This window comes from Oncorhynchus nerka, linkage group LG8 (genome assembly GCF_034236695.1).
Source record: "Oncorhynchus nerka isolate Pitt River linkage group LG8, Oner_Uvic_2.0, whole genome shotgun sequence".
Lineage (NCBI taxonomy): Eukaryota > Metazoa > Chordata > Actinopteri > Salmoniformes > Salmonidae > Oncorhynchus > Oncorhynchus nerka.
Genome location: NC_088403.1, coordinates 45,355,190 through 45,371,729, shown reverse-complemented (window position 1 = coordinate 45,371,729; position 16,540 = coordinate 45,355,190). Strand labels below are relative to the sequence as shown.

At 43.1% G+C, this 16,540-nt stretch overlaps 1 protein-coding gene across 2 annotated transcripts in view; it reads left to right on the top strand.

The window, feature by feature from the left end:
* LOC115133401 (alpha-actinin-3) overlaps nucleotides 1–16,540 on the top strand; it is a 39,975-nt gene that overhangs the window by 3,702 nt on the left and 19,733 nt on the right. The window contains exon 1 of one of the 2 annotated variants that reach the window (XM_029666585.2): nucleotides 502–923. The exons of the other annotated variant lie outside the window; for it this stretch is intronic. Coding sequence (XP_029522445.1) covers nucleotides 789–923 — 135 coding nt within the window. The 5' untranslated portion in view covers nucleotides 502–788. Of the gene's footprint in view, nucleotides 1–501; nucleotides 924–16,540 lie in introns of those variants that run through there. 2 annotated transcript variants of the gene reach the window in all.

Below are 16,540 nucleotides of genomic sequence, written 5' to 3'. Positions count from 1 at the left end.
TACTACAGAGGCTAGGCCAGCTTTTTTCAAACCTCACCTCAGGGAACCCCAGAGACGTTTCATCATTTTTGTTGTAGCCCTGAAACCAACACACTTGACTCAAATAGTCTAGGCATTGATGATTAGTTGACACTTTAAATCAGGTCTGCTAGATCTGGAATCGTTCAAACACGTGGAAAAGCTGGGGCTCCAAGATGAGAGGTTTGAGAAAGGATGGAAAAAGCCTTAGAATAAGATATCGTTGTAAGGACATTCAAGTTATCCGAGGTCTGTATTGTTTATCATTGTAGTCAGTGTGAGGGGTATATAGACTACAGCCTGAGAATAGAGGCGCACCAGAGGCAACAGGTGCTGTTCACAAGCTGAAGTTTACAATCTCCTTCAGTAAGGGGTGTGATTGACGTCTCCATCCTCCTCTCTCAAGGCTCCCTGCCCCGGCATAGGTCAACTCTCCAACCACAACCCCACCCATCGCAACTTTTTAGGGTCAGACCCTGACACCCGCACGCCCGGGTTCTCGTACTTATTGGGGTGCGGTCACGTGTTCTACTTTTGACCAGGAAAGTAGCACCGACCAAGCAGAGTTTCTGGTAGTGGGAGCTGCACCTCTGCCGCAGTCTGTACTCTGTCGTCGCATCTCTTGTTTCTGCTGACCAGCACACCTGACAGACAGCGAGTCCTCAAGCCCAAGGAGGGTTTCATCTGCTATCTACAAGGCTTAGAGTGCGCATAAACCTCGTTTCTTTTCTATATAATCAGAGGGGTTACTAGAAACCCTAGACGGCATTATGATGGCTGTCGAACCCCAAGTGCAATATAACACCTCGTATATGATGAGCGAGGAGCATCAGTATATGTCTCCGGAGGATGAGTGGGACAGGGACCTACTGCTGGACCCCGCCTGGGAGAAACAGCAGAGAAAGGTACGTTCGGTGCCGGACTGTGAGTAAGTCAAGTCAAAAGTGGCAGCGTGACGGTTAAATGTCTAGAGCGGGTCGTTGTGCACTACGGACATTTGTGCGTCTGGCTTGAGTCCAGCCATCCCGTTGTGTATGTTTTATGAGTGCCCAGAATCAAATGGTTGACAGTTACTAAAATCCCTGTAAAACGTATTACAGTTGTCAAGTGAAACGGAGGGGAGATAAGGAGTTGGCGCACGCACCTGCTCCTTTTCAGTTCTGGAAGCTATGAGCAGAGCGGTTAGATATTTCAGACGCGTAACGTTCTCAGTGTTATCTTTCACTTACCCCCGACAGGGACACGAAGACAGTCCATATATATATATATATATATATATATATATACCCCCACACATTTAAACTAAGCAATAGAACAAATAGGAACTTGTGTGATTTTATGCACGACTTTTCCAAGAAGTCACCATGCGCTAATAGGCAGGCCCAACTCAAACCATTTAAAGAATCTCTAAACCAGCGTTTCCCAAACTCGGTCTTGGAGACCCCGAGGGTTGCACGTTTTGTTTTTTGCCCTAGCACTACATAGCTGATTTTTTTTAAAATAAAATCAAAGCGTGATGATAATGATGCAGCCCTTAGAGTTCCCAGGACCAAGATAGGGAAACGATGCTTAGACCAACCAGTCAAAAGTTAGGCATACACGACAAAAGTAGGCCTATATACATGTAGAGAAATATGTTGACATATTAAAAGTTGAATGATTTTAAAATTCTCGCTCAAAACTACTCCCAAGTTGTCTCTCTGAGTTAGTTTTTAAAAATGTATTTTGGGAGTGCCGCTTATTTTTCTGTGCTTGAGGTGGCAACATAGTGTCTGGAAGTGTCATGTAGCCTGGATGAGAGCGTCTGCTAAATGAATAAAAAGTCAAATAGGCCTAGAGAGTCGCGAGGGGACTTGGGCCCGCCCGTTGTCTTGGCGATCAGCCGGCCTCGCTGTGCTCGTGGACATGGATGACAGGTGCATTTAATGAGCCGGAGCTGTCAAGCCTAAAAGTCACTGGGCTGATGTGACAGTTATGATGTACGCCTCGCATGCCTGTGCTCTATGGCCTATCCTAAACTTGGAATGGGACAACCGTACCTCCAATAGTGAATTCATTGAGCATAATGGCTAAACTGCTAATAAATATACACATTCGTCCATTTCTGATATGTATATTCTATTACCATTGATTTACCAGAAGACATTTTCTGCTTCTGACAATATTTTGTAGAATGTTCATGTACACCTTGCGTACAGGTCTGACTCCCTGTCTGGCCTATTTATATTTATACATACCTAGCCTACTTGGGTTGATTGGCATCTTGGGAGAAGGTGGATACTGTACATAACATACATACAAACATTAATTAGGAAACATAGAAAATGGAGTCTGTTCATTTTTCGATGGAACTCCCCTGTTTCTATGATGCAAAAGTTTCCTTCGCACAGTGACTGTACTGGAGATCACATGGCCTTAAGGGTGAGAGACGTCAACAGATGGCCAGTTAGGCAGCGGCCAGACAGGATGAGTGAGAGAACAGAGAGCCGGAGAAGGGGAGAGACGACTCGTATAGAAGTACACCGACAGGGTTAGTTTCAGACCTACGAATAAACCTGTCCTAAAAATACGCCTGAACTCTTTCTGTTTCTCCCCTCCCTCCTTCTCTCTTTCCCCCTGCTTCTCCCTCTTTCCCGGCTTCTCCCTCTTGTTCTCTCTCTCTCCTACACCCCCCCTCTTTCCCGACAATATAGTAAGCCTCCTGGCCAGTTCCCAATCCAACAGTCTCTCTCACACCTCTGTGTACCAAGAAGTCGTTGAGGTGGTGCAATGTCACTTTCTTTTTTGTTGTTGTTTAGGTAAGATGATAGAGGGTCATTTTTCTGAGAGGAATACAAAAATATTTGATCCACACACCCCAGAAGGGCTGTGTGAGTTCACCTCTATGACTGGCCTGGGTGATTGGGTCACTTTAGCACATAAAGAACAGCACACATACACACATACCAAAAAAAAACAGCTTCAGAAGCTGATCTCATATCATCAATATAGAAAGCTGCATCATTTTGAGGTGAAACGAATCTGAGAGGACCTCACCACCTGTTCTAACCCCATGTTCCAAATTTCTGTGGAAAACCACCCGGCTGCAGGCAGGCGCAGTAATAAAGTGTTTGTCAACATACTGTGACCCTGTTGAATATGATAAGAGCATTAGAAATATACACGGCACTCCTTTCACTTTGAGAGGGTAGAATTTGTATGTTTCACTTGGTCCGAAGAGTTATGAAGTAGTATGGCCAATCAAGGTTTAGACTTGCAAGACTGTGTTAGCCTGCTGAGCTAAATCAGGCTAACACAGTCTCAGGGAGCTAACGCAGGTCTTCTAGTCTCAAGGCAAGGTTTCTCATTACTCGAGCATGGATTGACGAGCCACCTCCGCTACAGTTATGGTAGTTAACATATTACAGTGGTGTTACAAACTATATCTGAACGTTGACCGCCTAAGCAGTTCAGAATGAAAGGATGATGAATGAGAGGAAGGTATGAATGATTCGTATTCACACCACCCATCCCGTCTCTGACTATAGCTCAAGTCATAATAATCCTTTTCTGCAAATAGAGAGCCAGGAAGCTATTTCCTGTGATACGATACAGTACTTTTATTTATCTACTAACATGGAAAATAATTTAGTCAGGTCAGCTTTCATGGAACTAAAGATAATGTCAACTGCAGTAAGCCTATAAAGGGATTGTGTATTTCGGTTAGCTCTGTGTGTACCAAAAAAGGATATTATAATGATATTTGGCATCTACACTAAAGCCCTAAGGTGAAACAGAAAATAGATTAAGTTTACAGAGCAACACGTCAACTTTAAGTTGAAAAACATATTAGTCTAACACTTTATTAAGAAGTTACCCCCTAACATTACAAAAATAAACTTTAATTTACACCACATAGTGTTAAATTGGCCAAGGAGGGCCCCATCACTGCAGTGGGGACAGGATGTGGACTATTCACACTCAACAGATGTCAACTTAATATGATCAGGGATGACCATTCCCCTGTGGCTGGTAGGCCTGTACCTTCCTCCCCCAGCTAATAGGAAACTCAGCCTGTGAGACTGCATATACAGTTCATTCGGAAAGTATTCCGACCCTTGAATTTTTCCACATTATGTTACGTTACAGCCTTATTCTAAAATTGACTAAATGTTTTTTCACCCCCTTATCAATCTACACACAATACCCCATAATGACAAAGAAAAAACAGTTTTTAATACATTTTTGCCAATTGTTTGGGGGAAATGCTGAAATATTACATTTACGTAAGTATTCAGACCCTTTACTCAGTACTTTTTGAAGCACCTTTGGCAGCGATTATAGTCCTGGGTATGACGCTACAAGCTTGGCACACCTGTATGTAGGGAGTTTCTCCCATTCTTCTCTGCAGCTCCTCTCAAGCTCTGTCAGGTTGGATGGGGAGGTTGGGCTCTGGCTGGGCCACTCAAGAACATTCAGAGACTTGTCCCGAAGCCAATCCTGCGTTGTCTTGACTGTGTTCTTAGGGTTGTTGTCATGTTAGAAGGTGAACCTAAGCCCCAGTCTCATCTCCTGAGCGCTCTGGAGCAGGTTTTCATCAAGGATCCTTCTGTACTTTGCTCCGTTAATCTTTCCCTCGATCCTGACTAGTCTCCCAGTCCCTGCGGCTGAAAAACATCACAACAGCATCATGCTGCCACCACCATGCTTCACCGTAGGGATGGTGCCAGGTTTCCTCCAGACGTGATGCTTGGCACTCAGGCCAAAGAGTTCAATCTTGGTTTCATCAGACTAGAGAATCTTGTTTTTCATGGTCTGAGAGTCCTTTAGGTGCCTTTTGGCAAACTCTGTCATGTGCCTTTTACTCAGGAGTGGTTTCCATCTGGCCACTCTACCATAATGGCCTGATTGGTGCAGTGCTGCAGAGATGGTTGTCCTTCTGGAAAGTTGTCCCATCTCCACGGAGGAACTCTGGAGATGACCATCGGGCTCTTGGTCACCTCCCTGACCAAGGGCCTTATTCCCCGATTGTTCAGTTTGGTTGGGTGGCCAGCTCTAGGAAGATTCTTGGTGGTTCCGAACTTCTTCCATTTAAGAAAGATGGAGGCCACTGTGTTCTTGGGGACCTTCAATGCTGCTGAATTTCTTTTGGTACCCTTTCTCAGATCTCTGTTTCGACACAGTCCTGTCTCTGAGTTCTAAGGACAGTTCCTTGGACCTCATGGCTTGGTTTTTGCTCTGACATGCATGAAACAGGATGCACCTGAGCTCAATTTCGAGTCTCATAGCAAAGGGTCTGAATACTGATTGTAAATTAGGTATTACTTTTTTTTTTTACTAAAATGTCTAAAAACCTGTTTCTGCTTTGTCGTTATGGGATATTGAGTGTAGATTGATGGGGATGAATATATATATTTTTTAATACATTTTTGAGTAAGGCTGTAACATAACACAATGTGGAAAAAGTGAAGGGGTCTGAATACTTTCCAAATGCAATGTATATAGGTTAGCATTGCGCCAGGATGAGCTTGTGCTATGCCAGACAATTACTCAGTTATCTAGCCAGTTAGTTAGCAGCTGAAAACCCGGAGTATGTGATGTGATTCACTCGGCAGTGAACTTATTCCCATAGGAAGAGACTCACTCTCTCATGTTGCTTTGCAAGTGGCACCTTATTCCCTATATTGTGAACTACTTTGGACCAGAGCCCTATGGGCCTGAAGTGCTGCACTAGTGCACTATGTAGGGAATAGCGTGCCATTTGGTATGCAAAACCTTAGTCAGTCTTCAAGGGCTTGGTTTGGACACTTGAGAGCTCACATTTGGGTAGTGGATATTGATCCAGTAAGACAACGATCAATGATTGTTGTGGTGGATACTCTCTTTTATAAGGCCTGTAAGCTGCTCAGGGAGCCAAAGGCAGTAGGCTTTGATGGAGTGTGTGTGTGCTTGTAAGTGTGGGGGAAAAACACTGCCTCTTGAGCGCTCATGGTAAATCCATTTTCCTCTTAGGTCTCTGTCTTATTTTAACGCAGTAGTAATAACTAAAACTCCACAATTCATTTTTCTTCCATTTCCCTCATCTCTAGTTCCAAAAATGTGTTACTGAATTCACGGAATGAATTTCCATGGAAACGGACCAACACAGGATCTAGCAGAGATTAGGGGAAAATATTTTTTTCATCTCAACGTCTATGTACTACTCTCTATTTATGTGATATTGTATGTATAGTTATTTAGAATGTTTCATCCCTATCACCCCTTGACTTTAAAAAATTAATCCAATGGAAGTTTTGCTACAAATCAGATTAAGGGTTTTGATGGAATACAGTAGTACTGTAATTTACTTGTAAATCTCATCCAAAGGATTTTGAAACTGATGAGGATGTGGCCCTTTCACCCAGCCTGGTATCATAGACTAGACGTAACATAGCAAACATAAATCCGGGACACTCAATTTAGTATGATATGTTGTGTTTGGTATGCTTACATAAGACAGATGGTCACTTAAAGCAAAAACTATTTTTATTTTTTATTTTTTTTATTTCACCTTTATTTAACCAGGTAGGCTAGTTGAGAACAAGTTCTCATTTGCAACTGCGACCTGGCCAAGATAAAGCATAGCAGTGTGAGCAGACAACACAGAGTTACACATGGAGTAAACAATTAACAAGTCAATAACACAGTAGAAAAAAAGAGTCTATATACATTGTGTGCAAAAGGCCTGAGGAGGTAGGTGAATAATTACAATTTTGCAGATTAACACTGGAGTGATAAATGATCAGATGGTCATGTACAGGCAGAGATATTGGTGTGCAAAAGAGCAGAAAAGTAAATAAATAAAAACAGTATGGGGATAAAAGATTTAGATGCACTATTGTAAAGTGGCTGTTCCACTGGATGTCATAAGGTGAACGCACCAATTTGTAAGTCGCTCTGGATAAGAGCGTCTGCTAAATGACTTAAATGTAAATGTAAATGAGGTAGGTAAAAATGGGTGGGCTATTTACAGATAGACTATGTACAGCTGCAGCGATCGGTTAGCTGCTCAGATAGCAGATGTTTGAAGTTGGTGAGGGAGATAATAGTCTCCAACTTCAGCGATTTTTGCAATTCGTTCCAGTCACAGGCAGCAGAGAACTGGAACGAAAGGCGGCCAAATGAGGTGTTGGCTTTAGGGATGATCAGTGAGATACACCTTCTGGAGCGCATGCTACGGGTGGGTGTTGCCATCGTTACCAGTGAACTGAGATAAGGCGGAGCTTTACCTAGCATGGACTTGTAGATGACCTGGAGCCAGTGGGTCTGGCGACGAATATGTAGCGAGGGCCAGCCGACTAGAGCATACAGGTCGCAGTGGTGGGTGGTATAAGGTGCTTTAGTGACAAAACGGATGGCACTGTGATAAACTGCATCCAGTTTGCTGAGTAGAGTGTTGGAAGCAATTTTGTAGATGACATCGCCGAAGTCGAGGATCGGTAGGATAGTCAGTTTTACTAGGGTAAGTTTGGCGGCATGAGTGAAAGTAGGGTAGTTGGTCGGGGTGGATGGGTGGGTTGCGAGTTTTAATCTTATCACGGACAACTAGCATTTTAGCTCATTTGCAACTTTTAAACTACTTACTACTTTTTAGCTAGCTACTTATCATGTTCGTTAACCCTAACCTTAATCCTTTTAGCGACCCTTCCCCAAACCCTTACCCATTAACCTAACTCCTGAACTTAACCCTAACCCCTAACTAACCCCTAGCTTAGCTAACATTAGCCACCTAGCTAGAATTCGTAACATATCATACGTTTTGCAAATGCGTAACATATTGTACATTTTGCAAATTCCTCATGTATTGTACGTTTTGCATATTCGTGACATATCATGTGAATTGTAATTCGTAACCTATCATACGAAATGAGTGATGGGCATCCACACGTTAATACATACCATATGAAACGTAACATATCCTGCTAAATGGAGTGTCTCGGATTTACGTACAGAATAATAAGAAATGCTCCGAGACCGGGTTGTTTCACCTCACATTCTCATCAATCTCTGGTGACAAGCACAGTGACAAGCTTAGCCTATGCATTGTGTTTTCTCAGATATTCATGGACTGGATGATATTATTAAGTCCCTTTTAACAATCTGCTCTCCAAAAACTGTTGTTTGTTCTGTCATTAGGTCTAACCAGTCAAACTCACCGACGCTTGAAGAATATCTCATCGATCTCGTAGGTCTCACCCGCATAGCTGGGTGAAGTTCATGGTGCCATTGTCCTTATTAACAAGGGGCCCCAGGAACAGTGGAAGAGCTCTGTTTTCATGTCATCCAACAAATGTAAACACTTGGAGTTTGCTAAACGACATTGGCACTTAGATTGGAAATGGTGCCATGGTCAGATGACATGAAAATAGAGCTCGTAGGCCACGCACACCAGTGGTGGATTTGGCGTCGGGAAAAAAGGAGGCATATGCAGAAAAGAAACTCATAAAATATGGTGATGGCTCTTAGATTTAATTGGGCTATTTTGCTTCCACTGGTCTTGGGGCCCTCGTTTAAGGTCAACAGCATCATGAAATTTACTCAGTACCAGGACATTTTAGCTGAAAACCAGTCTCTCTGCCAGGAGACTGAAACTTGGCTGCAAGTGAATCTTCCAGCAAGACAATGACCCCAAGCACACATCAAAAGCCACAAATAAATTGTTAATTGACCACAAAATCAACATTTTGCTATGGCCATCTCAGTCCCCAGACTTATTGAAAACCTGTGGTTTGAATTGAAGAGGGCAGTCCATAAACACAGATGAAGTATATCAAGGATCTGGAAAGATTCTGTATGGGGGAATGGTCTAAGATCTCCAATCTCATACAATTTTTTTTTGAAAAGTCTCAGTGCCATTATCCTCGCAGGGTGAGGTATTTAAAGGTATTGAAAACATGGGGTACCAATAATTTTGACTCTTTTTCTTATATATATTTTTTTATTACTTGTTAAACAAAATGTGTCTCTGAGGAATTGTATTTGTATAAAATTATTTTATTTGAGCATACGATATAGCTTATATATATATATTATTTATTTTATGCAGTCTTTTTTTGCTCCTCTTTATCAAGGGTGTCAATCATTTTGGACCTGACTATTTACTTCGGGCCTATTTTTATAAGTCTACTGGAATCGACAAGCCTTTCTAAGTAATGTGTTTTTATTGTTCTATCTTTTCTCCTTCCTTACAATAATTCAACATTTTGAAACAAAGTTCATCCTGCAAGTGAATGCAAGGCAGAACTGAACTGGCCAAGAGAACCTTTGTGTGTGTGTAGGGAAAAAGCGAGGTAAGAGAGAGAGCTTGTAGTGAGATCAGATGACAGTTGCTATTCCAGAAGCTGTGTCCATGTAGGGAGGCTTCTATAAACTGCCTTAGTGGAGCTAGGAGCCCTGGGAGGCCACAGGAAGGGCTGAGGAGTGTGTTCTGTGATGCCTCCTCCAAGTGTGTGTGTGTGTGTGTGTGTGTTGTTGGGGGCGCTAAGACGTGAGGTCACAGGTATTCCATGGTGTGGTAATGGTAAAGGGACACCGAGGTGTCCACAATCCACAGGGAGAAAGAAGATATGATTGGGGGGGAGGGATAGATGGAGCGAAGGATGGAGGGAGGTATGGAAGAGTTTTGTCATGTTTACTCTCCATTTGAGGCAAAAATCCACAAATTATGTCTTTCAATGGTCTTATTACTTGTTAATTTTGTATGATAATCCTTAGTATCTCTCCATTGTATCAGATGCCGCCGTTGGCACTGAGATTGAAGCCTGTCATTGTGTGTGTGTGTGTGTGTGAGTATATGATATCAGAATCCTGTTTAAAGAGGCAGAAGTCAGAACAGAACTGATACGCCTGCTGAAATTAGACCCCCTCCCCCCACACTCATATAAGACAGACGGTCAGCTGTAAATCCTACTCCCCTCTTTAACCAATTTATCCCTCTGCAATCATCAATCACAGTGCCCAGAGCACATCACACACACACACACACACACACACACACACACACACACACACACGTGTACACACACACACGTGTGTACACACACACACACACACACACGTGTGTACACACACACACACACACACACACACACACACACACACACACACAGTGAAGAAATCGGAAGGTTGTACCATGCTCCGCTCTACGTTCCCATACCATATGCTTCTGTGACCTCTAGAAGGCCCAGTGTGTTTGACATTTAACCTTTAGAGTCACTCAGTCAAGTTGCAGGCAGGAGGATAGAACAGATAAACACTGGAATGGAACGGAACGATATATAATGGAATGATGTTTAGTAGAATGGAATGGAATTTCATCTCTTGCCCTTTAATAAAACCATTGATGCAAACAGATGGAAATACATTATGATTAATATGTCAGATGTGTAACTGTTGGTATCACTCTCTGCCAGGTGCAGGTCCAAGTGTTAGTCATAGTCGTACGTATTGTCACTTTGATCGTTTTAATACCAGTCAGTACTAAAGCTTGGAATGGTCAACCTCATAAATAAGCAACACACAAACACCATATTATAGAGAACTCGTTGTAAACCTGTGGCATTTGGTCTATTTCAGATTTCCTGTCTAAAAAATTGTTTTCAGAACAGAATTAAAGAAAAAGTCCAGCATTGTTCATCCCGATGCACAAGTCAAGTTGAGTGTGTAGAAAAAGGCCTTTATCTCTGTTTTCTTCAGTATCCTTCAGTATTCAGTTCCTGTATGGCTGTTGCTGTCAATGAGAATATGTTCTCAGTCAACCTCTCTGGTTAAATAAATGCAAATTAAGGATGGGCATTCTCTCAGATGTGAGTCAATGAGAGGGGCTTCACTCCATGCTGTAACTGCTGAAATAAGTGTTAAATACGGAATAATTAGCAACAGGCATTCTCTTAGACGTGAGAGTGTGAGGGGGTGCATCAATTTGCTGCACGCTGTCATCAGGTGTGCCTCCTGTTGCTTGGAGCTGGCTGCCCTTGTGCCCAGGGGGTGGCTGGCAGCTGGGACCGAGCTGGGTTGGCAGAAGAGGTGTGCCCGCTGGCCGCTACGCTCAGCCTGCCAACGCGAGGCTAGTCAAAGCCTTTGATCCTCTAAATGTAGAAATATTAGGCCTGGTGTTTAGAATGCTGGCCCTCAGAGTCTCTGAATGAGTCTCAAATGGGACCCCATTCCCTTTATAGCGCACTACTTTTGACCAGTCCCCCCGGGGCCCATTACTTTTCGTCCGCGGTCAAAAGTAACGCACTAGGTAGGGAATAGGGTGCCATTTGGGACACTGCCTCTGAACATCCTGACATCTTTACTTACAGTACCCATAGTAGTATGAGTTACCATACCCAATCACAGGGATGACTAACTCTGGAAATTCCATCTGTTTCTACAGACTTATGAAAAACAGCTTTTAGTTTTCTGGCGTTTGGAGTTCCCTACAAATGGGTGTATTGGTGCCTTTCGGGCAGTTGAGAGTGTTGATTGAAGACATATTTTTGAGGAATGGGATTGTTTTTCACGAGTTTGTCTCTTTTTGCACTTAAGTTTTTGTTGTCTTATAATATTTCTTATTGTGTATTTATGTGTAATTTGTTGTGTAATTCTCAGATGCAGGGCTCACTTACAAAAGAGACCTTGCTGTCAATGGGACTCTTTCTTAAAATAAGCTCTAGTAAACTAACGTATTTTGAATTGAAAACTATTTTGAAGATCTACAGTATCTTGAAGACAAGACATTTGACAGTGTGTGTTATTGCCCTCCCATGATCCTCCCATTATGTCTGAAGTAATGGTTTGCTCGGGATTCGTGGAATTGGAGGTTGGAAGGTCGGTTTCAAGTTTTAATAGTTGTATGTGGGATATGTGGGACACACAAGGTATACATCGCCCAACAAAATGCTTACTCGCAGGGGGCTCAGTTCTACTCTTATGTCATCGTCCCAAAGCGTCCCGGTGGCAGCGGCAACCAAGTTCAAGCCTTAGGTCTCCGTTAGGGGGATATTTAAAACCCTCATGAGGGGAAGACGAGGAAGGAGGGATGTGGTGAGGGTGGTGGGGTGTCACTCCAAAAGCTGTCGCACCTGTTGTATGGCCAAGCCTCCCCTCCCCTCCCCCTACCTAACACTGTCTAATGAAACTCAAAGGAAAAAGAGTTGACCAATGTTGACATTCCACATAAAGACATTTACAAGTACCCACAGACAACTGGCAACCCACTGACCCTTTCTTGTCAGCTGTAAAAAATGTTATGAAGTAAAGTACGGTTTTTACAGCACCAAGTCATTTCTCAGTAGTTAAACCCATGAATGTGTGACTGACATGCACAAGGCTTACGTGTGAATGACATACACATAGCTTACATGTGGGGGACAGAGAAAAGAAGCAAAGTATAGCATTTGGTGATGATGATAATGAGGCGTTTTTAAGGGCTTGTCAATCATAGGCAATAAGATACTTATGGTCAATGTAGTGTATGTGGACACCTGCTCGTCAAACATCTCATTCCAAAATCATGGGCATTCATATTAGAGGTCGACCGATTAATCGGCATGGCCGATTTAATGAGGGCCGATTTCAAGTTTTCACAACAATCGGTAATCTGCCTTTTTGGACGCCGATTATGGCCGGTTACATTACATTCCATGAGGTGACTGTGTGGCTGACTGTGTGGCTGTTACGCGAGTGGAGCATCAAAAGGACCTTGTGGAAGCAAGGAGCCAAGGTAAGTTGCTCGCTAGCATTAAATTGATCTTATAAAAAACAATCAATCTTCACATAATCACTAGTTAACTAGCTTGTCCTGCGTTGCATTTAATCAATGCGGTGCCTGTTAATTTATCATCAAATCACAGCCTACTTCAACTTCGCCAAACGGGTGATGATTTAACAATAGCGCAGTCGTGTACCTAACCATAAACATCAATGCCTTTCTTAAAATCAATACACAGAAGTATATATTTTTTAAACCTGCATATTTACTTTAAATAAATTAATGTTTGCAGGCAATAATAACTAGGGAAATTGTGTCACTTCTCTTGCGTTCAGTGCAAGCAGAGTCAGGGTATATGTAGCAGTTTTGGCCGCCTGGCTCGTTGAGAACCTTGTGAAGCCATTTATGAACCTTTGAACCTTGTGAAGGCCATTTATTCTTAACAAAGACCGTAATTAATTTGACTTTTTCATAATTATGACATAACATTGAAGGTTGTGCAACGTAACAGCAATATTTAGACTTAAAGTTGCCACCCATTGGAAAAAAAAACAGAACGGTTCCGTATTTCACTGAAAGAATAAACATTTGTTTTCGAAATGATAGTTTCTGAATTTGACCAAAAGCATGTATGTGTGTTTATTATAATCAAGTCTATGATTTGATATTTGATAGAGCAGTCTGACTGAGCAGTGGTAGGCAGCAGCAGGCTCGTAAGCATTCATTCAAACAGCACTTTACTGCGTTTGCCAGCAGCTCTTAGCAATGCTTGAAGCACAGCGCTGTTTATGACTTCCCGAGATTAGGCTGGCAATAGTAAAGTGCCCATAAGAACATCCAATAGTTAAAGGTATATGAAATACAAATGGTATAGAGAGAAATAGTTGACACGTCAAATTCCTACAATAACTACAACCTAAAACTTCTTAACTGGGAATATTGACGACTCATGTTAAAAGGAACCACCAGCTTTCATATGTTCTCATGTTCTGAGCAAGGAACTTAAACGTTAGCTTTTTTACATGGCACATATTGCACTTTTACTTTCTTCTCCGACACTGGGTTTTTGCATTATTTAAACCAAATTGAACACGTTTCATTATTTATTTGAGACTAAATACATCTTATTCATGTATTAAGTTAGACTAAAAGTGTTTTATTGTTCATTCAGTATTGTTGTAATTGTCATTAATGCTAATTGTGGCAGACCAAGGGGTTTGGTCAAAACGTTTACACAGAACAAACACGGACAGAGTAGGATTAGCTCGGTTTCAAGGGTGTGTAATTGAAAAACAAACCAAAAGAAAAGAATAGGTCTCCCCCATGAGACCCTCTCCAGCATACCGTCTTCTGGGCTCCGGGTCTTGCTGTATCCTGCGGGGAACAAAAACTGAGCCCCCTACTTTTACTTCTGGAACCGTCTCCAACTATACGGGAGTAACCTTTCTTCCCCCAGTCCTTTCTCCTGTGTGCCGCCCTTCTGGAAGCTTTATGGGACTCGTCCAGCTGGTGAGCAATCAGCCCTTAATTACTCACCAACCCAAATCAGCCTCGATTAGTCCTGGCCGGAGAGCCTGTCGAGACCTGGCACGTCCAGCAGAGGGAGCCATTGCCTCGTGATGTGGACTCCGTCTGTCACCAGGCCTCGACGAGTCTCCCCCTGGTGGCTGACCTGCTGTACTCCACAAAATATATAAAAATCGACTGATTAATCGGTATCGGCTTTTTTTGGTCCTCCAATAATTTGCACCGGTCAACCTTTATTCATATGGACTTGGTCCCCCCTTTGCTGCTACAACAGCCTACACTCTTCTGGGAAGGCTTTCCACTAGATGTTGGAACAATGCTGCGGGGACTTGCTTCCATTCAGCCACAAGAGCACTGATGTTGTGCGATTAGGCCTGGCTTGCAGTTGGTGTTCCAATTCACCGATATCGACAAACCATTTCTGCATGGACCTCGCTTTGTGCACAGGGGCATTGTCATGCTGAAACAGGAAAGGCCCTTCCCCAAACTGTTGCCACAAAGTTGGAAGCATAGAATCATCTAGAATGTCATTGTATGCTGTAGCGTTAAAATGTCCCTTCGCTGGAACTAAGATCATGAAAAACAGCCCCAGACCATTATTCCTCCTCCGCCAAACTTTACAGTTGGCACTACGTATTGGGGCGGGTAGCGTTCTCTTGGCATCTGCCAAACTCAGATTCGTCCATCGAACTGCCAGATGGTGAAGCGTGATTCATCACTCCAGAGAACGCGCTTCCACTGCTCCAGAGTCCAATGGCGGTGAACTGTACACCACTCTAGCCGACACTTGGCATTGAGCATGGTGATCTTAGGCTTGTTTGCGGCTGCTCGGCCATGGAAACCCATTTCATTAAGTTCCTGACGAGCTGACGTTGCTTCCAGAGGCAGTTTGGAACTGTTGCTACTGAGGACAGACAATTTTTACGAGCTTTAGCACTCGGTGGTCCCGTTCTGTGAGCTTGTGTGGCCCACCACTTCGCAGCTGAGCCTTTGTCGCTCCTAGACGTTTCCACTTAACAATAACAGCACTTACAGTAACCGGGGCAGCTCTAGCAGGGCACAAATTAGACAAACTGACACATCCTATGACGGTGCCATGTTGAAAGTCACTGAGCTCCTCAGTGAGGGCATTCCACTGCCAATGTTTGTCTATGGAGATTTGCATGACTGTGTGCTCGATTTTTAAACACCTGTCAGCAACGGGTGTGGCTGAAATAGCCAAATCCACTAATTTGAAGGGGTGTCCACATAATTTTGTATCGATAGTGTATATATTTTTTAAATGCGAACATATAAGCCTAAAACATATGCGTGGACAAAAGGTTAATGGTCCCATCTTTGTCATCTGTGGGGTCACAGATATCCTTTTCATTTGTTCTGACAAATCATGCTTAATATTGATACGTGTAGTTGTTAGCGATACGTGTAGTTGTTAGCGATACGTGTAGTTGTTAGCGATAGGTGTAGTTGTTAGTGATAGATGTGGTTGGCATGGACCTGGTGTGAAGAAGGTATGGCTTTCATGATGGATGTAGTTGTCATGACAATCTGTCGGTCGGTTTGGTTGTTAGGTTATTTAGACTTTGTTACAGGTTGGTTGTTTACACTTTGGTTGTTTGGTTGTTTACAGGTTGGTTGTTTACACTGTTACACTTTGGTTGTTTACAGGTTGGTTGTTTACACTTTGTTACACTTTGGTGGTTTACAGGTTGAGCTGCAGTACATTATTTAGGATGTACTAAGAGTTAGGCGGGGCGTATAACATGGCATTGTGAATGTGCGTGGGTGGGCGTGGTGCGCGTGTGTACGTATGTGCGTGTGTGGGCGTGGTGCGCATGTGTACGTATGTTCGTGTGTGGGCGTGGTGCGCGTGTGAGTGAATGTTCTCTTCCATTGTCCCCCCCACCTATGAGTTTGGTAGAGCAACTATGTATGGCTTTGCCAAGTGTGGCTTCTCTCCAGACTGATGGGACTATTTATAATTATAAAGACGGCTGCTTCTGTTTTTATACACGGCGTCATACCTCATCAGGATGGTACTGTGTGTGTCCGAGCGTGTGTGTCAGGCAAGTGAGTGTTTGTGTTTGTGTGTGTGTGTGTACATGCGTCTGTGTGATTCATACCACAGACTCTTGTCTGTCCAGGTCTGTCTCTCCCTGGCCTATCCCACCTGTTCTATAGTCATGTGTTGGCCTGGACTGGACAGAGGCTGTATTTCTATATACGCAGTATGCTCAGACTGTGCTCTCACATTGGGTGGACACACACACACACACACAC